The sequence below is a fragment of the Podarcis bocagei genome (genome assembly GCF_964188305.1).
Source record: "Podarcis bocagei genome assembly, chromosome: 10".
NCBI classification, from domain to species: Eukaryota; Metazoa; Chordata; class Lepidosauria; order Squamata; family Lacertidae; genus Podarcis; species Podarcis bocagei.
The window spans coordinates 274,028-297,725 of record NC_138135.1 but is presented as its reverse complement, the minus strand read 5'-3'; the positions used below and the strand labels follow the sequence as shown (position 1 = coordinate 297,725).

Sequence of the window (23,698 nt, the reverse complement as noted above, 5' to 3'; positions counted from 1 at the left end):
ATGTTATGTCCAACATCTTGTGCCCATTTAATTATAGCAGATTTCACCGTTTCATCCTGAGTATTCCATTTCAACAGCAAGTTATACATCTTTGACAAAATCTTAGTTTTGGGATCCAACAGTTCTGTTTCCAATTTTGATTTTTCCACCTGGAATCGGGAAGAAGAGGCTTGACAACCATATGTCAGGAGTGCTCTGATGGTGTTTCCTGCTTGGCAGGAGGTTGGACTCGATGGCCCTTGTGGTCTCTTCCAACTCTATGATTCTATGATTCTAAAGTCTTGAGCCTAAGTTAAAAGCTGCTTTGATGGCTTGTCTGTCTCCCTGAGCGCCGTTCTCCTGGTGCTTTACATTCGCTTTTGTCTATTTGGATCTGAGTTCCTCAAAGGAAGCTGCCACAGCTCCAGACAGCTTTTACCTTTCTTTATGTGGAGTTGCAAACCTGCCAGTGTTGGAGCACCCGTGTTTTGGCAGAAGGCTCAGCTCCCAAATTCAGTCCTGGCAATATCACTGACGCTGCCAGTCATTGCAGACGATGGACCCCTGTGGCCTAGCTGCGTGTAAGGCAGCTTCCTCAGAGCATTGCAGGGCAGGGAATGGTGAGGCTACACTGGGCAGGGGTGCCCTCCCTGTGCCCATCTCTCATGGTTGTCTGGGGGTCCTGGCTGGAGTCCCTGGTGGGAACTCGGAAGCGTCACAGTCGTTGGGACGAAGCAGCTTCCTTGCGGATTTTCCCTTTTTTGTCAGGCGATGTTTCATGCAGGCATCTGCTTGGACCCGGTGAGCACAGGGTGCTGGACTAGATGGGGCCCTTTGGGCTTGATCCAGCCACAGGGCTCTTCTCAGGTTCTTACCTAGACATGCGCACAGCACTCAGTGTTGCGCCAAGAGGCTTTTTGTGACGTGGGAGGTGATGGAGCAAAGGATGGGAAGGCAGACGTCTGGGAGAACTCAGACTGTCTTCCAATTGGATGTAGCTTAACAGGGACAAAGTCAGGCGGCCCCAGGAAATGAGATACTTGCACAGCCTTAAAGGGAGCCCCAGGCCGTTGCTGGCGGCTGGTTGAGCATGAGCTAGAAGCCAAGAGGAAAGGCTTTGGGGGGATGTGGGCAGGGCAAGTGCAGGCCAAACCTGGCAGGCCTATCTCTCTGACTTGCGAGGGTGGGGGTGCAGGCAGGATGCTGCCCCCCCTTTTCCAGCATTGCAGGGGTGGGGGACCTTCTCTTGGGTAAGACCCAATGACTCTGCTGAGACTCGCAGCTCAGCCCCATGCAGGGTTCATCTTACCAAAGCCCTTTCATTTCAGCTGGCCTAATTCTCCATGCCATTGGGCTCCTTATGCCATAGGAAGCAGAGGGTCTCCTTTGCAGGGGAGGTTGACAGCAGAGCTCCTTTGCAGCCCTTGCTTGCTTGCTGACATTTCTTTTGCAGCCCTATTGCAAAGAGCAGTGGGCCAGTGGGGCTGAGGCTGCTGCCCCTGTGTGTTTCGCAGTGGAGGGGGGTGCTGTAGGGCTGCAGGATGGCCAGAAAGCTCTCCTCGGAGGGGGATATCCTGCTGGTGAAACTGCCATCACTCTCTGCCCTGGGAGAGAGAGAATAAAGCTGAATTGGGGAAGTGCCAATGCAGCTTGTTCTTTCCTCTGCTTGCTGAGGAGTGCCCTGCTGCCCTCGCCTCAGCCAAGCAGTTTTATGGAGCCCCTGACCCGCATGAGCCAGCAGCAGGATGGGGGCTTTGTTAAAGTGCCCCCCTCCCACACCAGCCAAGGCAGAGAGAGCTTGGCCAAGGAGCCCTTGCTGCTCCAGGAGAGCGGAAGGGGAATTGGGGCTGGTTCCACTGGGGGCAGGAGCCTTTCTGCCCCCCCAGCTGAGCAGCCGGCTGGAGCCAGCTGTCTTGGCCACAGCCTGCGAGGCGCTGGGGTGAAAGCACCTCAGCTTCCACCAGGAGAGCTGCAGCAGGTTCTCCTGGCATCCTGCTGGCTGGGGCCAGTGCAGCTTTTTTCAACATCATGGTATATTGCCAAACTGCAATGTTTGGCTAGGATACACCACAGTGTTGAAAACCCAACATTGCCCAGCCTTCGTGTCCAGGCTGAACAATGGGGGTGGAGACACTCCTTCAGGTATGGTGGTTGCTTTCCTCGTGAAGAGAAAGAGAGTCTAATTCGAAAATAATTCAAAAGAGAGAGTGTCTTAAACTCTCCCATTTTCTCCTGACATTGAGCGGAAGTTAAATACTGATCTTCCCTCGTTTAGTCCTTAAACATTTTGTCTCCTCTATAATCGTCCAGCTCTTGAACTCCATTAATTCACTTTTGCATCAAATCTTAGTGTTGCAATAGGTGAACTGCCTGGGAGCAGCACTCTCTTTAATTTATCCCACCTCTATATTCCAGTGATGCTCCCTTAATCAAATTCAGAAGACATTTTCCTTAACCACAGAGGAGATGGAGAAGGGATTTAGATTCATGAAGACGAGAGCTGCTGCCTTCAGGGCACTCCCAAGTGGTGGGCTCAGGCTGTCCTTGGAGAGATGCAAAACACAAAAATGCATACCATAGTAACACAAAAAATACACCCCCCAAAGGCCACAGATTGTTTAATCAGTCCAAGCCTAGGGAGAAGAGGAATGTTTTTGCCTGTTGCCTAAAGGCATGCAAGGATGGTGCCAGGTGAGCCTCTCTGGGAAGACCATCCCACAAAGGGGGAGCCACTGCAGAAAAGGCCCCTTCTCATGTTGCCACCCTGCTTGGGGTATTACGGTTTTAAAAAGCCTACTCCATTGTCCTGTTAACCCCAAGCAGCCAATAAATACACTGAAATGCAACTGAAAATAAAGACTGTGTAGCCTCTGTAAACACAGGAAGAGGGTCACCAGAGTGGTGGGGGCCAGAACCAGCTCCCAGCTCATAGGCAATGTTGCAGGAGCACCTTTAAAAAAGGGGGGGGTTGAATTATAGTAATTGGTTATGTTTGTACAGGTTACATATCCTAGTTTGCAAAGAAAAGAAAATATCTGGTGAAAATCCTGAAGAACCTTTCTTTTGCTCAGAGGTGATAGATCTCAAGCCAGCTTGACTTGAGCTGAATGGCATCTGCCCCACGGCTGCCCTCTGCCTAGGATTGTTTTACAACAAGAAATGTGTCCCCTTCCAGCCGCAGGCCCCAAGGTCATTTATGTAGGGAAGAAATCTTAAAAGCCACCTGCAACTAAAGTTTCCTGCCTGAATTATGCGGGGGGGGGGGGGGGGGCGGCGGCAAACTGTTTGGACTTCATTTCACTTGGGAAATATTGCAGGAGCCAGCATTTTCTTGATGGTTGGCAGAAGACTGGATGTGCTCCCTTCTTCTGAATCATCCGTTGAGTTTGGAGTGGAAATCTACCTGCAGCCATGTTAATAATGACTGCAAGAGGGGGTGAGGGGCAAGCCAGTCAGCTCCCAGGGCCCGGGGGTCACAGAGCAGCTGGACAGGGTTGCAGCACAGAAGGAGAGCCAGCCTGACTCCTCCAGGGAACGTTGGGTTTTGCACAGTCCTTGAAAAAGGCCCCCTGCCACACAGAGGGTGGGCTGCAGTGACCTGTGTGTCGGTGGAGGGAGGGAGCGCTTGGTCTTGCTAGGACTCTGTGCCCCCTGATGGTGTGGGAAACGAAAGAGGAACCTCTAACCTGAGGAGCGCTCAGCTTTACCATCAGGATTCGGCCCCTGCTGACCACAGCCCCCCACAAGGGTCTCCTGATGTTTATGGTCGAGGCTTTTGCTTTTAATTTGTCACGATTTTGCTGTATGGTTTGTTTTTCTATATTGTTGTAAACCGCTGTGCTTTATTTCTGTGATACAAGCAGCATATAAATACAGTGGTACCTTGATTCTCAAATGCCTTGCTACTCAAAAACTTGGAACCCAAACACTGCAAATGCGGAAGTAAATGTTCCGGTTTGCAAACTTTTTCTGGAAGCCGGACGTGCTCCGTTTTGAGTGTTACGCTTCCTATTTGATTGCCGCTCTTCTGTTTTGAGTGTTACACTGAGCTCTGTCTATTTATTTTGCGTTTTTGTTTTTGTGGCTCTTTTTGTTTTGTTTTTGCGACTGTGTGGAACCCAGTTCAGCTACTGAGTAATTGATTCTGTGACTGCAGTGCATCATTTATTCCTGACTCGGCCCCAGACACACTGACCAGGTGTTTGGAAGCTGTGGCTGGATGGCTACGTGGGAGCCGGTTGAGGCTACATCCTTCGAACTCCCTCCCTCGGCAATCTTCGCAGAGCTATGGCCCAATGGTTGCCAGTGGCTTGAATTAATTAATTTTATAATGAATGATTTTAGAGTGTTGTTTATGCTGTACTTTTGTACTGTTTTATTGTTGTTAGCCGCCCTGAGCCTGGCTTCGGCTGGGGAGGGCGGGATATAAATAAAATTTATTATTATTATTGTTGTTGTTGTTGTTATTATTATTATTATTATTATTATTATTATTATTATTATTATTATTATTATTCATTTTATGGACCAATGGTCTCATTAGACAGCAAAATTCATGTTAAATTGCAGTATTAGTGATGTTTTTAAGAGTCTTGAATGGATTAATCTATTTTGCATTACTTTCTATGGGAAAGCGCGCCTTGCTTTTGGAAAGCTTTGGTTTTGGAACAGACTTTCGGAATGGATTAAGTTTGAGAACCAAAGTACCACTGTATTTTTAATAAATAAATAAAATCAATAAGGAGCTCCGTAGGACGAGGCTGTTTATAACCCATTTCCCCATAGCCTGGACTCCTGCCCAGTTAGCAGAAGATGGAGTTTCTCCAAGGGGCGGGCTCGTCTGTTCCCCAGTTTCCCCAGAGTGCACCTGTTCCTGTGAGATTCTCGGGCCCTGACCCAGACCTTCACAGAGCCTTGCAGGGAAAAGGGGACGTGGGGAACTCTTCTGGCGTAGCGTTATGCTGACAGTGCTGCTGCTGCTGCTCTCTCTGGCTCCTTGCAGGTCGGTGCTCACTCTCACCATGTTCTGGAAATTTGACCTGAACACCACGTCGCATGTTGACAAGCTGCTGGACAAGGAGGATGTGACTCTGCTGGAGCTGATGGACGAAGATGACATCCTCCAGGAGTGCAAAGCGCAGAACCGCAAGCTGGTGGACTTCCTGTGTCAGCAGCACTGCATGGAGGAGCTGGTCAGCCTCATCACCCATGAGCCCCCCCTGGACATGGATGAGAAGGTCCGCTTCAAGTAGGTACCCGGCCCTGGAAGAGGGGGCGTGGCCTTCCTGATAGGGCCCTGTGGCAGAGCGGGGGGAGCCTTTCGTTCCTTTGCATGCAAGCTTTAGAGAGCGCTTTTCAGTAGTCTCTTCCCAGGTAGTTTGCAATGAAACAAAACAATAATAAAATCCCAAAGCCAGTTGTTTCCACAAAACGACACGCACATAAAAATAATGGAGGCAACAAAACGAGCCAGCAGCCCATGAAGAGACAGATCCGTGTGTGTATCCAGAGGGTGAGGGCATCTGGCGATGTTGGGGCTGTCCCTGAAGAGGCCCTGTGCAGACAGCAAAGGGGCTTAGAGCCTGAAGGTAGCAGAGTCCCTGGGCCAGAAGGATGTTCCGCTCTGCCGGGGAAGCTGGGATCCTGATGCATCCGGCCAGCGCCAGCTGCTCTCTTTGGAAGGCGCCTTGGCAGAGAGGCTTTGGAGCCGTGGAGGCTGATGAGGGGGGAGCTCTGAGGGATCCGAGGCAGGGATGTTGCCCTGGCTTATCCCAGAGGAATTGCCCTTCACATCACCCATCCCGAGAACTTCCAAGAGGCAAGCTCCATTTGGTGAACCGGGATTTATGCTGGCAGACAAACCGCTTCCTCCATCAACTCCCGTCAGGCGAAGGAGAGTCTTTTTCCTGTGAGCTCTTTTGCCATGGCAAACAGGTCCGTCCTGGAGGCCCATGCGAGACCTTCTGCTCTGGTCGAAGCTCTATAGGGGCTGCATGTCCAGCTGCCTCTAGTTTGAGATGGCTGCCTTTCACATTTCAGGGCAGAGGGGGTTGGGGTGTGTCTGAAGCCTGCTGGCATCCCTGGTGGGTCTCTGCATGGCTGCCTTTGGGCTCTTGGCACCAGCGGCAGCAGCTTCCCAAGCTCTTGGCTTTGGCTCTGTCCCTGCAGGTACCCCAACACAGCCTGTGAACTGCTGACTTCCGATGTGCCGCAGATCAACGACAGGCTCGGAGGGGACGAGGCTTTGCTGAACATCCTCTACGACTTCCTGGACCATGAGCCACCCTTGAACCCTTTGCTGGCCAGTTTCTTCAGCAAGACCATCGGCAACCTCATCGCCAGGAAGACGGAGCAGGTCAGGCGAAGTGTCCCCCCCCCCCCAAGGCTCAGCCTGCCTCCTTTGGGTCTTGACTGTTTTTTGGGTGGTAGCTGAGGGTTAATTCACAAGGCTGTCTCTAGCTAGCTAGCACTCTGATCTGTCTATTTTTTTTCTTTAGGTAATTTCATTTTTGCGGAAGAAAGCCAAATTCCTCGACTTGGTACTGAAGCATATCGATACGTCTGCCATGATGGACCTCCTCTTGCGACTCATCAGCTGCGTGGAGCCGGCTCCGCTGAGGCAGGAAGTACTAAACGTGAGGGCTGCTCTTGGGCTCAGAGGGTTGTAGAAGTGTAGAGTTGGGAGGGACCCCCGAGGGTCATCCAGGGCAGGGCAGGAATTGAGGCTCCAGTGTTCCTGGCCTCCTTTGCTTTCTCTCTGCTGTCAGGCTTGGCCTTGACCACGTAGGGAGCTGAGAAGAGCAGCTCCGCAAGGCTGTTCTCCGCTGGCTCCTTCGGATGCTGGAGGCTCCGTCCGCGTCCCTTTGCCAAGGCCAGGCTGGCCTGGAAGCAGAAAGGCCATGTGACCTGCACTCTTTATTTATGGAAGTGTTTAGGTGCTGCCAGTTCATACCGTCTTTGCAGTGTGCAGCAGGATAGACAAATTATGAACAACCATAAATACAGAACAAAAGGAGTCAAGTGAAGGGCTGGTCAGGAAATTCAAATGGTTGCCCAGGCCTCTCTTCATAAACAGGCCTTGAAGTGAGGCTGCCTGCCAGCTCTCTGCTGGGGAAGGACTCTTCTTCTGCACTTGCTGTTTCCAGTTTGGTCTCTTTAAGAAATGGAGACCACGATCTCTGCGGAAACACCTCAGTTGGCTCCTCTTGGGCTTTGTACAGTCGTACCTCGGAAGTCGAATGGGTGTCGAAAGTTTTGGCTCCCAAATGCCACAAACTTGGAAGTGAGTGCTCCTTTTTGTGAATATTCTTTGTAACCTGAACGTTGTCGCGGCTTCCACGGCTTCTGATTGGCTGCAGGAGCTTCCTGCAGCCAATCGGAAGCCGCATCCTGGTTCCCAAACATTTTGGAAGTCGAACAGACTTCCAGAACGGATCCCATTCGACCTTCAAGGTACAACTGTCTTCCACTGCCCCCCTCCCGCCATGGCTTCTGAAGGGACTGATGTGGCAGAGGCCTGAACCTGCTATTTTCAGTGATGGAAAGTGGAGCTTCATCTGGAGGGCAGAGAGAAGCCAGCTCCAGACTGGCAGGGCCATGAAGGGAACTTCCCCAGCCTCCTGGGCCTGGCGGTGGGCCACGCAAGGGCGACTTTCTCACTGGCGCTGCTTCCTCTTCTCTCCTTCCCTGCAGTGGCTGAATGAAGCACAGATCATCCAGCGGCTCGTGGAGCTGATCAGTCCTGACCAGGATGAGGATGTGAGTGCAGCCTCCTGTCCGTGGGGCTCTCCAGCTCTGTCTCTGAGAGCATCTTAGCAGAAACCTTTCCTTTGTTCTGCTTAAGCTGTTTTGCAGGGAGAACCTACCGAGGCATTTTGCCAGTGAGCAGTGGGAGAGGCTGGGCAGGAAGCTCTGGGCAGTGCCAGTGTAGAATGGGCAGCTGTGGTGTCGATGCTTAATTGTGGAAAGGAAAAAAGGGCCTGGAAGGAAGAGAGCGGCTGCCCCCTGGGTCCCAGGGGGGGCCAGTCAGCACTGCCGCTGCTGCTCATCAGTGCTGAAAGGGTGAGGGGCCCAGCAGTGCTCTGCTTGCCCCCCGCCCCCTCCCCCCTCTGTGCAGTCTGGTCTGCTTCCCCCTTTGGGTGCTCAGTTTCAAAATTTCACACACCCATTAGCATCTCTTGTGGTCCATCCCGTGTTGAGCCGCCCTATGGGAATTCTCTGATTTTGAGGCAGCCCAGTCTGGGGTCATGTGCCTGTCCTTATAATAATAATTTATTACTTCTACCCCGCCCATCTGGCCGGGCCTCCCCAGCCACTCTGGGTGGCTCCCAACAGAATATGAAAACATGATAAACCATCACACATTAAAAATTTCCCTTAGTGGAGCTTTTACGCTGGGAGGTTGAGGGAGTGTGTTTATGTGTTAGGGCAGACCCCCTCCTGGGCACAGAAGGCAGGCAGGAGTTCTTTTCAAGCAGGCCCTCAGTCTGGAACTCCTCACCTTTAGAGTCAATTCCTGCTGTGCTGCATCATCTTTACAGCTTTAGCCCAGAAAGGAAGCTCAGTCAGGAGCGGGCCACTGGCCACCTCCCTCCATTCCCAGGGGTTTGGGGTTCTGCGTTGCTCTCAGCTGCCCGGCCCCCTTTTCTCTGAAGGCTGAGAGGAGACCCCTTTTGCCACCGCTGACTCGTCTCCTGTTTGCAGAGGCAATCCAATGCTTCCCAGACCTTGTGCGACATCATAAGGCTCAGCAGGGACCAGAGCAGCCAGTTCCAAGAGGTGGCTGAGCCCGACCCACTCCTGGCAGCTCTGGAGTCGTAAGTACAGCAGACAGAAGCCGGGGGCGGGGGGGCTGGGAGCATCAGGGGCTGCTCTCGGCCGCTTTCTTAAGGTCAAAGCAACTCCAAGTCTCAGTCCTGCCTCTCACAATATTTCCATATTGCCCTTCGGAGATTTCAAAGTTAGTGTGATGTCGTGGCTGGAGGGTTGGATTTAGGAGGCCGAGGGTCAAACCAGTACTCAGCCAGGAGCCTCACGGGGTAAGCCTTGGGCTCGCCCTCCTTTCTCAGCCTGGCCCACCTCGCAGGGGGGTTGTTGAATATCAGCTTCCACTGCTTAAGAAGGCTGATGACCCAGCTGCAGCCCGGGAGGGGGGAGAGGAGGGGCAGCAGTGCCCAGCCAGGCAGCCCCCCCCCAATTCTCTGGGCAGGCCGTGCCTGGTTGGAAGCCAGGGGTGGGGAGGGGGCCAAGGCATAGATGTTTGGGGGAAATGTTGCTGCATTCTGACTTGTGGATTCGGGGGCCCCTTAAAAATGGCCTCTAACTTTTCCTTGGTGTTTCCAGGCAGGAATGTGTGGAGCAGCTTCTGAAGAACATGTTTGATGGTGAGCAGACGGAGAGCTGCCTTGTCAATGGGACTCAGGCGCTGTTGACGTTGCTGGAGCCGAGGCGCACCAGGTAAGCTGGTTTGGGGGCCGACCAGATGCATCGTAGCAGAGACTTCAGGGTAGAACTTAGACTCTTGGGCGCCTGGCCAGGCGGTTGACGAATGCTTGCTAAAAATAAATAAGCAAAGTACAGGAGAGCCCAACTTATTACTGATTTACTTAGATAATTGCAGCTTTCTGAGAGTGGCAGGAAAATAAGTAAATAAGCGGAGAGCTTGTGGGGAGGGAATAGTTGGAAGGAGCTGTCCAAGATCTCACATGACCTGCCCAGAGCCTGGGAAGCAAGATGGAGGGAGCTATTTCTGCCTTGGGTTTTCCTGCTGCTGAAAGGGTTCTTGAGCCCTCCGCCTGGCTTATTGCCCCCTGGGAAGGTTGTGTGAGGCCTGTGGGAAGGTCATGGGAGGTCCATGCAAGGCCTCACATCTTGTGAGACATGCTGACAGTGGAGGGTCTGCTTCTCTTGGCTCTGGAGGAGCAGGCCCACTTGTGAAGAGCTCTCCAACTCCCGGGGCTTTGCTTGGTCCAAGTCTGGAGCCTGGTTTGCCTCTCTTCCCCCACAGCGTGGAGGGGCTGGTGGACTCTTTCTCTCAGGGATTCGAAAGGTCTTGCACTGTCAATAGCAGCATCCTGGGTGGCATTGAGCCGCGGCTGAAGGACTTCCACCAGCTGCTGCTGCACCCGCCCAAGGTAGGGAGATTCTGCCCCCCCCCCCCGCTTCTCCTCAAACCCTTCTTCAATCTCCCCCGGAGGCTGTGTGTCTAAAGATATAGATGTACGGTGTGTATCGGTGATGGTGGGAATCCATCAGATCCAGTGAGTACTTCGGTAATCAGAGGGGAAATCCAGGAAGCATTGGGGGACTGGGAATCTATTTTGCTCAGCCTTGAGCTTGGTTTGTGGAATTTTTAATTTTCACCAAGGAGACACTGTAGAGTAAAAGACACAAAACGAAATGGCTTCTGTTATGGGATTGGAAGAGGACAGAATCTTTTGAAGTGCATGGGACTCTTCATCAGGTGGAAACCTGAAAGCTTGCATACTTCTGCAGCAGCTCACATCAGTCCTATAAAAACCACTGCCATCCCTGTTACGCATTTCTTGGGTGAAGGGCTGAGTGCAGGTTCTGTGCAGGCAGGCGGCTGCTTCGTCCCCCCAGAGGAGAGAGAGTGGCTTCTGCCTCCATCCAAAGCACCCTGTTAAGGATTCCTGCAGCTTTGTGCTCTGCTGTTCTGACCGCCAGCCCCCTTGCTGTGGGGTGCGGGGCAGGGGACAGGAGGAGCTGAGGCTCTCTGCGGGGGCGTCATGTTGGTCTGGCCTGAGAAGCCCATTTTGTCTCTGCTGGCGGCAGGCGGCCTCCATTCTGACGACCATTGGAGTCTTGGAAGAGCCGCTGGGCAACGCTCGCCTCCATGCTGCCCGCTTGGTCGCTGCCCTTCTGCACACCAACACGCCCAGCATCAACCAGGAGCTGTGCCGGCTCAACACCATGGAGCTGCTGCTGGTGAGGAGCACCTTGGGGGGGCAGGGAGAGGTCGCTTGGCGGCAGAGGCTTCAGCTTGGCCTCCAGGGCTGTTCGGTGGGGGTGGAGGAAACGCACTTCCACCATGGAAGAGCTTTGCTCACTGGCCTCCTTGATTTTGTTCCAGGACCTGTTTTTTGAGTACACGTGGAATAATTTTTTGCATTTCCAAGTGGAATTGTGCATCGCAGCGATCCTGGCGCATTCTGTGAATGAAGGCAAAGTGGCCCCAAGCGAGGCGGAAGAGAAGGAGGGAGCGGATGGGAGCGCAGCCTCGGGGAACTCAGAAGCCCCGGAGAGCAGCAGCAGCAGCTGCCGTCCCGAGAACATCATGGTGACCCATGTAAGGAGGCTCATAATCCCAGCCAGGACAGGCTTCCCCAAGCCCCATCCACACAAGGCCTGCTGCCCTCGGAGCTTGTCTGCCTGCATCCAGGGCGAGTGGTTCAAGGCCCTGGGGCAGAACCCCCGTCTTGCCAAAGGGGCGGCCAGAGCAGACGAGCCCATTGGTGGCACCTCTCTTGGCTTGCTCCTGGCACCTCCTGGCCAGGCGGGAGGTCTGTGTTGCTGGGTGGGTTCAGTGGGGTGTGAGGCCCTGGGCGAGAGCGGTGCTGAGCCCTTGGAGAAATTGAGCTCCAGGGGTCTTGGGGGTGGAGAAGCCCCTGGCTGCTGTGATGGGGCTCAGGGTGGGGGGCTGGCCCTAGTGCTGCCTCTGCTCTCAGGGATAGCCCTGATGTGCCTGTCCCTCCTCTCTTTCCTCCAGCTATTCCAAAAGTGCTGCCTGGTCCAAAGGATACTGGATGCCTGGGAGACCAACGACAAAATGCAGTAAGGCTCCTTCCCCTCCTGCTGGGCTCTTGGCTCTGCATGTTCACCCAAAGAGCCCTTCCCCCAAGGCATTGGCAGTCCAGGGGGCAGCTGCCCTGCAGTGTCTGCACCAGCTGGCTACAGCCTCCTTAGCCGCAGGTGCTTGGGCTGGAGGGGGCCAGCAAGAAGGAGGCTGTGACATGCAAGGGGCCTTTGGTCACGGGGTGATCTCTGCCTGGTGAGGGTCCCTCGGGTGGGTGCCTCACCTCTACGAGGTTAGCGAGGCCTTCCTGACACCCCTCAGTTCCTAACTAATGTGTCAGTGTCGATTCTGCCCTGGCTTAAGAGTGGCTGTCCATGGTATCATAGACTAAGAGCAGGCCTAGGAAAACTTGGCCCTCCAGATGTTTAGGGACTACAACTCCCGTCATCCCTATCTAACAGGACCAGTGGTCAGGGATGATGGGAGTTGTAGTCCCAAAACATCTGGAGGGCCGAGTTTGCCTAGGCCTGCTCTTAGAGTTGGAAGGGAACCCTAAGGGACATCTAGTCCAACCCCCTGCCCTGCAATACAGGAACCGCCGACCTTCCGATTGGCAAGCCCAAGAGGCTCAGTGGTTTCGACCACAGCTCTCTGTACCTTTGCCTTTTACAACGCAGAATCAGTAGGCGATGAGGGGTGTAGAAATGTGATAAGTACTAGCAATAAAATAATCTCAACTAAAACCTCACAGACTGGGCCATCCAACCTCTGCTTAAAAACTTCCAGGGAAGAAGAGCCCATTCCACAGTTGAAAGGCTCTCCTCTTTGGAAAATTCTTCCTGGTGCAGAAGTGTTTCGGGGGGGGGGGCTGTTCCCTTCCTGGACTGGAGATGCCCTTGGGAGTTCTGCACTCCAGGCAGGTGCTCTCTGCCCCCGATCGGCTGCAGTCCTCCCAGCCCACGGGTGGCTCAGGCAGCAGCAGCTGAGGAGAGACCTTCCCAATGTGGAGCCACTCCTCACGGTTTATTTTTCCAGGGCAGAAGGCGGAATGAGGCGAGGCAACATGGGCCACCTGACGCGGATTGCCAACGCAGTAGTGCAGAATACGGAGAAGGGCCCCGTCCAGACCCAGATCAACGACTTTGTCCGAGGTAGAAGGAGCCTCTGACGTCTCGAGCCCCTTCTCTTCGCAGAGCAGTCGGGCTGCTCCTCTGAGTGGGGGGTCTGGGGAGGGTGGCTCCCTCCCTCCCTCTAGGATCAGGGGTGCAGTCAGGGCACCTGGGGGTGTCTGGAGAGGCCCCAGCGGCTTCCTGGCCCCAGAGCTGCCGCCTCCAGAACAGAGGGAGCCTGGCTGCTTCCTCCCTTCTGGCCGGCTGCAAGGCCTTGTCCGTGGCCCTCCCCCCCTTGGATGCTGAGGCTGAGGCCGTGGGCTGTGCCTGCATCCACAGACGCCTTTGTCCTGCTCGGTTTCAAACAGCCCCACACCCAATTTGGAGCAGTGTTTCCAACCCCTTTCTGGCGGAGGGCCAGCCTGATCAGGACGGTTGGCTCCTGCCCAAAGCTGCAAGTCCTGAAGGGGCCCAAGGGTCATCTAGTCCAACCCCTGCAATGCAAGAGCTGCAGCTCACGGATCCCCCAACAAGCCTCTGCTTCGCAGCCTCCCTTGAAGGAGAGCCCTCCCTCTTCCCCTTCACAGCCCCTTTCCAACAGGGGCTGCCTGGCTCCACTTTTCTCCTTGGTTTTGTTCCATTTCTTCCTTACCTGCCCTTTCGTCATCTGGGGCTCCTCCTGGGAGGGTTTTTCTTGTGAGCTGCTCTGCAAACCCTTCAGAGGTGAAGAATGAGACAGGAATGTGTGGAGGGGGGGGGAGGATTGTGGGGAAAGGTTCCAGGTTCTCTTGGCTAAGGAGCTTCATGGGGTGACGGTCTGAGGGGCTGGTTGTGGGGGCAGAAGGGACCCCGTCCGCCCCTCTTGGCAGAGGGCAGCCTCTGGGGTTTGGAGGAAGGCCGGTGGCTCCTGCTTTGCCCAGAGGAGCCCTTGCCATGTGTAGCAAGCAGGGTGAGCAGGAATGAGGGGTCAGAGAGGCAGCAATGGGGCAGTGTCGGGGGGGGGGGAGGCATGGGGAAGCACTTTGGGGTCCCTTTCTCCTGGCTCTGGTGGGGGGGGCAATGTGTATTTGCTTCCTGACTCCGCCATCCACGTGACTTTAACATGAGGCCGAGCAGTGCTGTCGTCTTGTCCTGGGGCCCCAGCCCCATCAGAGGGCTAGACAATGAGGGAGGGTCTCTGATAGTGGCCAGGCTGAGATTCCAGCCCCTTGTTGGCCAGGGACGCCCCACCCCACCCCACCCCCAGCAAGGAGCAGCACAGGGGTCTCCTCCACAGTTGGATCCCTAACCCAGGCCTGCCTCTCCTTTTCCTTTGCAGGGCTGCCTGAGGATTGCAGAGGACGGTGGGAGAGCTTTGTGGAGGAGACCTTGATGGAGGCCAACCGGAGGAATACGGTCGACTTGGTGAGATTGCCCTCCCTTCCCTCTGGAGCCTCTCTTTTGGGAGGGTTCTGAGGATACCCTGAGCTGCCATGTGTGGGGCTCCCCAGCAGAGGAAGCTGGTTGTGCCCCTGCCGGCCTAGCTGCTCCTCACCTTGCTCCTCTCCTTCGCAGGTGAGCACGCACCACCTGCACTCCTCCAGCGAGGACGAGGATGCGGAGGGCGCCTTCCCCAACGAGCTCTCTCTCCAGCAGGTAGGGCTTCTCCCAGGATGTCCTCTGGCTGTCCGTTGGAGAGCCTGCTGCCGCCTGGCCAAGGGGGCGGCTACATTGCAGGGGCTTGGACTAGACGACCCTCTGTGACCATTGGGCAGAGCTGTCTCTGAGGGCTGCCCAAGAGAATTGCTTGGGCTTTGCAGCAAGGAGGTGTCCTCCAGCAGGCAGGCCGTGGAGGAGGAGGCTCTTGCTCGGGGCATCTTCTCTCCCTGCTTACACCCAGGGGGGCCTGGGATGGTTCATATCATTGCTCTGTATTTGTTGCATTCGCACCCAAGGAGCACAGGGGGGGGCGTATGGGGCTCTCTGCCCCCATGTCGGTTAGGCTGAAAGGGGGAGTGCCTGCACTCGCCATCGTAGTTTCCTTTTCGGTGCTGGGTTGAAGTCTTTGTACCTGGCTCTGGCCTTGTCATGAGAATGTGATGCTGTTAGCATTTTTCTTCGGCATTTTATTTTATGGCTCCGCTGTGTTTCCTGAAGAGCAGCTTGAATAAGAATGATACAGTGGTGCCCCGCAAGACGAATGCCTCGCAAGACGGAAAACCCGCTAGAAGAAAGGGTTTTCCGTTTTGGAGCTGCTTCGCAAAACGAATCTCCTATGGGCTTGCTTCGCAAGACGACAATGTCTTGCCAGTTCCTGCTGGTTTTTTCCCCTCCCCCCTTTTTCTAAGCCGCTAAGCCGCTTATCAGCTATCCGATCAGCAGATAAGCCGCTAATAGCGCTAATCCGCTAATCCGTCAATGGGCTTGCTTCGCAAGACGAAAAAACTGCTGGACGAAGAGAATCACAGAACGGATTCTTTTCGTCTTGCGAGGCACCACTGTACAGTAACTTAACTATTAACAGCAACAAAATGCCACACACCCAGAGCACCCCAATACAGGGCTTGGGCCTTCAGGTGTCTGTGGAAGAAGGAAGTCTAATTCTCTCTCTCTGACACCTGGCGGGAGGGTGTTCCACAGGACGGGCGCCACTACCGAGAAGGCCCTACATAAACTGTGGCCCAAAGTGTGGCTTTCCCCACCTGGAAGGAAGTGCTTGGTCTTCCTCAGCCCAGGTGTTTCTCTGCAGCAGTCGCGGTTGCTGGGATTGGGACCGTCCTCGCGCTTCCGACTCCCACTCTGCTTTACAGCATAAAAACCATCCCAGCTTGCTCCAATCCAGCTGTTCAAAGAGGCAGAAGCAGCACAGACAAGGTTTCTGAGGAGCACTAGAGCACCAGCCACTTGCTAGGCCCCAATGCTTGCTTGCAAGGCGGGGTGGAGGAGGGCAAGGCAGGCCTCCCCTGGCAGGGAGTTCCACACCCTCCGTGTAGCTCCTCACTCTGTGTCCTGGTTAGAAGCCACTCTGGAGAGGTGGTCTGTGAACATCTTGGCTCCAGCGAGGGGGGCAGGCACTGAGCTTGAGCCTCTTCCTTCTGTTCAGCGGCCCTCCTTGAGGCCTGGCCAGCGCTGGTCACAAAGTGGCTGCCAAGCGCTGACTGGGGCAGCAGGGGGCTCAGCGCCAGGGCTGTGTAGATGGTGCAATAGCTGTTCTCTCCCCTGCCAGGCCTTCTCGGAGTACCAGATCCAGCAGATGACGGCCAACTTTGTGGATCAGTTTGGCTTCAACGATGAAGAGTTTTCCGACCAGGATGACAACATCAAGTGAGTGCCCCCTCTGCCCCCTTGGTCTTCACCCCATGAGCAGGTCAGTCTCCCCGTCTGGGAAATGGAGCCGGGAGACAGAGGGGCCTGAGGGAGGGGCTCCCCTCTCTGGCTGGGCAGGGCTTTCTCCGGTGGGCCACAGGGAACCCTGTGAGGGAGCGCTTGGATCATTCACTCAGCCCTTTGTGGATCCCCTTTTGGCCCCCCGAGGGCCCCACTAGGAAAGGATGCTGTGGAGTTGGGGGGAGGCTGCCTGCAGGAGAGGGAGGTGGAGGAGCAGTCAGGGCTGAAGAGCCCCCCTTCCCCTTTGGGAAGCTTCTTTGTGAATGAAGACCTGGGTGGGGGGAGCAGCTTTGGACGGAGACCCCTGCAGCCCCCCTTCTCTGCAAGTGCACGGGAAGGTTTGCTGGATAATAATAATAAGAAGAAGAAGTTTTATTTATACCCCGCCCTCCCCTGCCACAACCGGGCTCAGGGCGGCTAACACCAAATGTATGATACATTAAAACACAATCAAACAATTGATTAAAATACAGCTTAAAATTAAAACCAGGATGAAATTAAATGGCAGCCCATGAATCACAACCATAGGGTAGGGAACACCAAGTGTTTGCCAGGGCCAGCTATCCATGCTGGTCCCCTATGAGCCAATGAAAGACGTCCTTGATGCCCGGCCTTTTGTCCAAGGAGCTCCGGACAGGCTCTGTGGGGCCTCCCTCTGCCCTCCATCCTCACAAGAGCCTGGTCCGGTCGGTCGGCCAGCCCATCCCTTCTGAAGAGCAGCTTCCTTGCTTGGGGTCCCTGAGGTGGGAGCTGCTTCCGGCCCCCTCCCAATGGGCTTCTTCCTCCCTCTTTTCCAGCGCACCTTTTGACAGGATTGCGGAGATCAACTTCCACATTGATGCCGACGACGACAGTGTAAGCAGCTGGGCTGGGTGTGTTTGGGCATCTCCGTCTGTGTCGGCTGAGGGAGCCACTTCGTGGGGCTCCTCGCTCCACTTGGCAGCCGCTCTCTCGCCATCTGCCCTGCCCCCAGGGCTGTTCAGCACCTCCAGTGAAGCTGCTGGGCCACGTTGCCGGGCGGCTGGGGCTGCAGTGCCACCAGCATGCGGGCATAACACACAGCTTTCCCTCTCCTTGCCACCTCACGAGGAGTCTGCTTGTGCAGCGCAGAGAGAATGTTCCCTGGGGAGGATGCTGTTCCCTGGTGCCGCCTCTGAGGGCAGGAGGCCGTCTTGGCACAGAGGGGGGGGGGAGGATGCACAGCATCCCACGATGTCCTCCCTCTGCTCAGTTCACATGCTTCTGCACCAGAGACTTGGGGCAGCCGCTCTGGGGCCCCGGTCACCATCCCTGTTTGGCGCCTTCCTGGGCGCTTGGAGTGAGAGGCGCAGGCCCAGAGCTGGGCAGGTGACGGCAGCGGCAGCTTCCCTGGATGCCTCCCAAATCCTGACCCGCCGTCTCCCCCTTTACTGCAGCCCAACGCATCCCTGTTTGAAGCCTGCTGCAGCGAACGAATCCAGCAGTTTGATGACAACGAGGAAGAGGAAGACATCTGGGAGGAGAAAGAAATCAGCTACACCGCCCAAGTCAAGTCCAGGACGCGGTAAGGGGGCTTTCCGCCTCTCCTTAGGTCTGTCCAAGGGGCAAGAGGATCATGGGGTTGTAGGGTTGGAAGGGGTCCCAGGGGTCATCTAGTCCAACCCCCGTAAGGCAGGAGTCTCAACTACTAAAGCATCCATGACAGATCCAACCTCTGCCTAAACACCTCCAGCGAATAGTCTAAAAACAGGTGGGAATTTGTGTCAACTTTCTCAACTCAGGAGCTCACAGGATTATTCCTCCTGAAACAGAAAGTCCATGGGTGGCCTGGTTGGGCGGGGGGTCAGTTTAGAGGACCTTGAAGTGCCCTCTAGTAGGGGGCTGATCCCAGAACCTGCAGTGGCCTCCCAGGGGCCTCATGGCTGCCTTGCCTTCCGTTCCTGCCTTCAGGTTTGGCATTTCCGGCGCGTCGGAGGGATCCTCCAAAAGCGACCTGGAGAACGGAGGCCACGATGGCAGCCCAGAGTCTGGGGAGGAGGAGTCCGAACGGGCCGCTGTGCCACAGCCGTCCCCTCCTGCGCACGCCGAGGGCAACGGCAGCCTCCCGGAGGGCAGAGGGGCAGCAGGGCCCCCTCCTGAAGGTAAGGGGTCTCTGAAGGAGCAGGAGGGGGGGGGCTGCCAGCGTGGGACCTCTGCACAGCAGGTCTTTCTGGTGGATTTGGAGGGGCTGGCCAGCTGGATGCTCAGGGGGGTGAGCCGGAGAGCCTGCTGGAAAGAAGGGAGCTGTGGAAGGAGCATCACTCCGGACCGAGGCAGGGCAGCCCCTCCCCCTTGGTCACCCAGTCGGGGGTGCAGGAGTGCCTGGCTCCACAAGACAAACGCAGCTGCCCATGAGTGGCTCTCTCTGCTGGGCTGTGGGGCCACCTGGGCTTGGCCAAGAGCTGCTCCTGCGACCGGCAGCTTTCCTCATTTTCATGAATGAAAGGTTTCTGTGCTGCTTTTTCTTTTCCAAAAGAATTGCCAGTGCCTTGCACTGTAGTAAACGGTAGCAATTACTTCATTTGACAGTCAGGAATAAAAAGGCAGAAATCCTCACTAAAGCCTAGTAAAAACAAGAGTCAGGGGGCGCCCAACTGAGCAGGGTGGTCTTCAGTTGGGGACAGAAGCACCCCACGGTGGGTGAGAGCATCCCACGTGGTGAGTGCCAGAGAAGGCCCTTTCCCCTCCCCACTAGAGGGAGCTCTCTAGCAGTCAAGAGGGTCCCATCCTGACCTGGGCGCTCCCCTGGCTAACCTGCTCCTGGGCAGTTCAGGGCTTTGCACACCAAGATGGGCGCTTTGAGTTTGGCTGGGCAGATAGGGCATCTTCCTTGGCCACAGAGTTTGCGGGTGTCAGAAGCCCCCCTGAGTACCCAAGCTGCAGCTTCCAAGACCACCCTGAGGACAGCCTGGCCTCGTAGGATGTGTGACAGTCGCACAGCCATTCAGCAGGTGGTTGCCCTTGTAAATTGAATAATATGAGCCCTGGCCTTCTCCCCCGTCCCATGGCAGTGGCCGTGGCCGCTCCTTGCCTGAACGCAGCTGCTGAGTCCCTGCTGGCTGATCCCCCCGTGTGGTTGTGATCTCCCCTCTCTGGCGGCTGAGCCAGGCTCCTCCGGGCAATTGCCGGCCTGTAGCCACCTGGTGAAGGCTGGACTCAGAGGAACTGCTGACCGATTGCATCCCTGCAGGGTCTGGGTGGACGACTGCCTTTGAGCCGGTGAACGCCAAGGCCCCGCCTGCCTGTGTGGCCATGGATGTCGGATCCAGCGTGTGGGACTCTGCCACCCCAGACACAAAGACCCCGGAAGAGAGAGGCTGGGCCAAGTTCACAGACTTCCAGCCCTTTTGCTGGTGAGTGAACCGCAGCCGTCCTCCGGGACACAGATGAGTATGCGGAGCGGAGAATGGGAAACGTGCCTAATCAGGCCAAAGGTCTGTCTCCTCCACTGCTTGGCCTCTGTCCGCAGCCAGACAGTTGCCCCCCTTCCTTCCTTCCTTCCTTCCTTCCTTCCTTCCTTCCTTCCTTCCTTCTTGGAAGCTGCCAAGGCTGGCCAGAGGCCGTGGCCCGCCCGCACTTCCTGCTGGTACCCCCCCCCCCCGGGCTTTAGGCAAGATCAAGGGTCGGCAAAATTTTCCAGCATGGGGCCTGTCCACTGTTCCTCAGACCTTGTGGCGGGCTGGAGAAGTGGCACCGGGGGGGGGGGGCTGGAAGAAGAGGCAAGGGGCAAGTAGTCCTCCTCCCCAGCCCCAGCTGCGCTTAGCTTCCCAGGGGCTGCTGCCACCACCAGCTGCTTCTGTTTCTCGTGGGTAGGCCGAGGAAGCTCGTCTGCTCCGCTCTCTGTCCCACAGGAGCACCAGGGCGGCAACGGGAGGAAGAGGCCGAGCGGCAGCGGCTCTGCCAATCAAACTCCACGCCTGGTTTACCTCAGCGAGGCGTGGGGACATCTCTGCCAATCAAATGCCACTGGGGTAAACCAGGCACGGCATTTGAGTGGGAGAGCTGCCGCCACTTGGCCTCTTCCGTCACCATCGCCGGGAGTCTCAGCTTCGTGAAAGGTTCAGGCTTTGCGGTGCGGGCCAGATTTAGGACCCAGGTGGGCCTGATCCGGCCTTGGGGCCTTAGTTTGCCGACCCCTTGGCAAGATCCTCTCGCGCTGCAGCCCCGGTTCCAGCGCGAGAAACACCCCCCTTCAGCACCTTTTCCCTTCCAGCTCGGAGGCCGGCCCCAGGTGCAGTTCCCCCGTGGACACCGAGAGCAGTGACTTGGAAGGGAAGCCCAAGCAAAGCCAGGACAAGAACTGTGAGTGCTTCCTCTGCCCCGCCCCCCACCACGTGGAAGGGGGCCAGCGGTGGGCAGTTAGCCCCTTTTCTCCCCCCTCACACTCCTGGAAGCCTTGCGCTCGCTCCCCCTTTCTTGGGGGAGGAGGAGGAGGATGCAGTGTCAGGGCATTGCCTGGAGCTGGGGGGGGGCAACCGGTGGGGCTCATCTCCTGCGGGGGGGGGGGGTGTTTCAGGCTGTGTGGGCAGCGGCCAGCCCTTTTCCCTGTGGGTGAGTGACCAGGGGAGGGGGACTGGCCGTTTCTCCGGCCTGCCCCTGTCCTTCCTCCCCATATCAAGAGGGGCACCCAGTCCAGCCAGCTGGTCCCTCAGGACATCACCCCTGTTTTTAAGATTGGGGTGTCCCTGGAGGCAGCGGAAAGCAGCAGCTCCCTGGCCCGATGGCAGAAGGCTTAGAGGGGCTTTGGGAGCAGAGGTTTCTCATAGGGTTGAAAGAATAACGAAGGAAGGAGAGACCAGACTCGAGCCCAAGCCAGCAGTTCCTTGGGTTGCTTTGGGGGGCAGATAGCCAGCCCCAGCCCTGCCCCTGTGAAGTCAGGGGCCAGAGTCCTCTCCATGGAGATGGCATTGCTGCAGTGCTGCTGGTCCTTCAGTCACCTGCAGAAATTTGAAGGCTTCCCAGCAAGTCAGAGGGTGGGCCTCATCCTGGCAGAGCCTGGGCTTCTGCCGCTCAGAGTCCAGGCGTTCCCCTTCCACCAGAGTCTGTGCCTTGGAGGTCCTGCTGCTGCGCGGCTTCTTTCTTGCGCCCCAGGAGAGCCCTGCCGGGTGGGCCTCACACGCTCTCTCCCCCTCCAGTCAGCGCTGCCTCTCCTTGCGTGTGGAACGTCTGCGTGGCACGGAAAGCGCCTCTGGTGGCCTCGGACAGCAGCTCCTCTGGCGGCTCGGACAGCGAGGAAGAGGAGGAGAAGGCGGCGGGTGTTGTCACGGAAACCATCAGCACGGGCTCAGGCCAGGAGACCATCAAGCTGACCGTGGATGCCAAGAACGAGAAGGCACTCTTTTCCAGGTGTGAGGGGGAAGCGGAACAAAGTATGTGTGTGTGTGTGAAGGCCCGCCGGCTCTGTGGGTGCAGGTCTCGGGCAGGCAGTGGGCCGCCAGGGATCGCCCACTTCCAGCTTGGGTGGGCGCTGCTGGTGCTGCTGTGCAGAGACCCCCAGGTGGGCAGCCTCTTTCTGGAGGGGCTGGAAGAGTCTTGTGGTGCTGGAGAGGCTGTGATGCGTCGCTTCCACCCTTTCCCCCCAAAGGCAGTGCGCAGCTTGCGCCACCAAGCAGCTCTCTGGGCTGCAGGAGCCTCAGAGCAGTTGATGCTGTGATGGTCCAGAGAGGGGAGGTGTGGAAAAGCCTCCCCTGCAAGAGCTGCCCCCCCCCCCCCAGAATAGCTCCCCTTCCCTGACGAAAGGCCTCTGGGACTCCTCTGACTCCCGCTCAGTTGCCCAGAAGCTCCTCAGAGGCGTCCCAGGTGGGCCGTTCCTGGCGTAAGAGGAAGCTGCGCAGCCAGAGGAGAGAAACCACCAACAGAGGCTTGTCTGATAATAACACCGAGTTCTCGTGGCCTGAGATTTTGTGGAGAAAAGTGCACTTTGTCAGTGCTGCCTCCAACAGTATTTATACAGAAAGAAAATGGGAACACATGGCAGCACAAAGGATGAAGTAGGGGCTCGTTTTCAGGAATGATGGAAACAGGATCATGTCAGGGCCGCTCCGTGCTGAAAGCTAAACTGGCATCCTCCGCCTGCTGCTTCTGTGGGGAAGGAAGGGCGCTGCTGTCGGGGGACAGAATATGCCCCGTGGGCAAATGAGCCAGAGGCCAGCGTTGTCAGCTCTTGTGAGGTAGTGTTGCCTAGCCCCAACCCTGGGTGGATGAGCGGCAGAGTTGGCGTCTTGGTTTGTTGCCGGATCTGGCCCCTGCAGTTGTGGCTTGGCTCTTGCTGGTGAGGACGTGTCTAGGGGGGAGGTTGCCTGCAAGCAAGGTCAGCTCCAGGGCCCGAGGTGTGGGGCAGGGGCAGGTTTGGGGTTCAAATGCATGGGAAAGGCTGGAGGTCGTTGTTGACACGCTGGTTTTTGCTGCAGGCAAGAAAAAGTGGCATTTGCTCGGCTTCTCTGGGTGTCTTTCCCAGGTGCCAGTGAGCTTCCTTGAATCTCCTTTGTTGTCATTCCTTTGGGCTGTGCTTGCCTCTTGTTGCCTGTGAGGAGCAAGAGGGCAGGTGGAGGGAGGCTTCTGAGGGGGCACGACACCTGTTTCTTACCTGTTAAATTTGCTGTCAATGTTTCCATTCCTTCTGATGCTGAAATTCCTACTTCTCTCGCAAAGGGGGGCTTTAGATGTGCAGAGGAGTAGCGCCCAACTCTTGAGGTCCAGCTTTGCTGCTCCCTGCCAGGAACTGGGGCAGGGGACTCAGGCTGTCAGCAGTGGGGCTGGGGTCGGGGCGCAGGACCCTCCGCGGGGGCCACAAGGCCAGCAGGGGGCTTGGCACGGAGTGCTAGGTGTTGCCTGAGCCCTTTTCCAGGCGGTTGGCACCAGCGCATGAGGGGCGTCTCGCCAACGGGTGAGATTGCTCTGCCCCCCAGTCCCGACCCAAGTGCCAGCCCTGCCCCCTCAGTTGACCCACGAAGGGGCCCTGGCGAGTGGGGATGCAGGCCCAGAGAGTGCCCTCTCAGGGGAGATGGGGAAGAGTCTCGCCATGCGCTGCCAGGCCAAAGGTGGAACCAGCCCCTCCTTCACAAGAGCTCCTTGTCGTGTTGAGATGGCGTGTGAAAGGCGGGGAGGGTGTATGTGTGTGTTTGATTCATTTCAGGGGGCCCCTCCCCACCCAGACAACTGCTGTTATGGGGACCCTGAAGGGGGTCTGGGAGAGAGACTTCTGCTGTGGGGTTGGAGGGGGAAGGATCCTGCAGCCAGTCAGCAAATTTCTGTGGCAGCCCCCCCTTCTATGTCTGCAGGAGATTCTACCAGTTGCTTCCCTGATCCCTTCCAGCAGGCTTCACCCAGGTGGGATTTTTTTTTGGAGGGGGGTCCATTCATGCAGTAGGACCTCCCCCTCTGGACTCCCTGCACCTGTTCTGGGGCTCACTCTGACCTTCCCGCCTTGGCTGGAAGTCCGGTTGCCAGAGTGGGTCCCGTTCCCTCGCCA

At 56.5% G+C, this 23,698-nt stretch overlaps 1 protein-coding gene across 3 annotated transcripts in view; it reads left to right on the top strand.

The window, feature by feature from the left end:
• PPP6R2 (protein phosphatase 6 regulatory subunit 2) overlaps window positions 1-23,698 on the top strand; it is a 41,503-nt gene that overhangs the window by 12,546 nt on the left and 5,259 nt on the right. For all 3 annotated transcript variants that reach the window (XM_081209903.1, XM_081209905.1, XM_081209904.1), the window contains exons 3-22: window positions 4,982-5,227; window positions 6,148-6,334; window positions 6,477-6,614; window positions 7,672-7,737; window positions 8,683-8,795; window positions 9,322-9,435; window positions 9,986-10,112; window positions 10,774-10,926; window positions 11,072-11,287; window positions 11,708-11,772; window positions 12,770-12,885; window positions 14,162-14,247; window positions 14,398-14,478; window positions 16,049-16,146; window positions 17,007-17,064; window positions 17,625-17,752; window positions 18,139-18,329; window positions 19,418-19,580; window positions 20,441-20,529; window positions 21,363-21,573. In XM_081209903.1, the coding sequence (XP_081066029.1) occupies window positions 5,001-5,227; window positions 6,148-6,334; window positions 6,477-6,614; window positions 7,672-7,737; window positions 8,683-8,795; window positions 9,322-9,435; window positions 9,986-10,112; window positions 10,774-10,926; window positions 11,072-11,287; window positions 11,708-11,772; window positions 12,770-12,885; window positions 14,162-14,247; window positions 14,398-14,478; window positions 16,049-16,146; window positions 17,007-17,064; window positions 17,625-17,752; window positions 18,139-18,329; window positions 19,418-19,580; window positions 20,441-20,529; window positions 21,363-21,573 (2,627 nt within the window). In that variant the 5' untranslated portion in view covers window positions 4,982-5,000. The remainder of the gene's footprint in view (window positions 1-4,981; window positions 5,228-6,147; window positions 6,335-6,476; window positions 6,615-7,671; window positions 7,738-8,682; window positions 8,796-9,321; window positions 9,436-9,985; window positions 10,113-10,773; window positions 10,927-11,071; window positions 11,288-11,707; window positions 11,773-12,769; window positions 12,886-14,161; window positions 14,248-14,397; window positions 14,479-16,048; window positions 16,147-17,006; window positions 17,065-17,624; window positions 17,753-18,138; window positions 18,330-19,417; window positions 19,581-20,440; window positions 20,530-21,362; window positions 21,574-23,698) is intronic.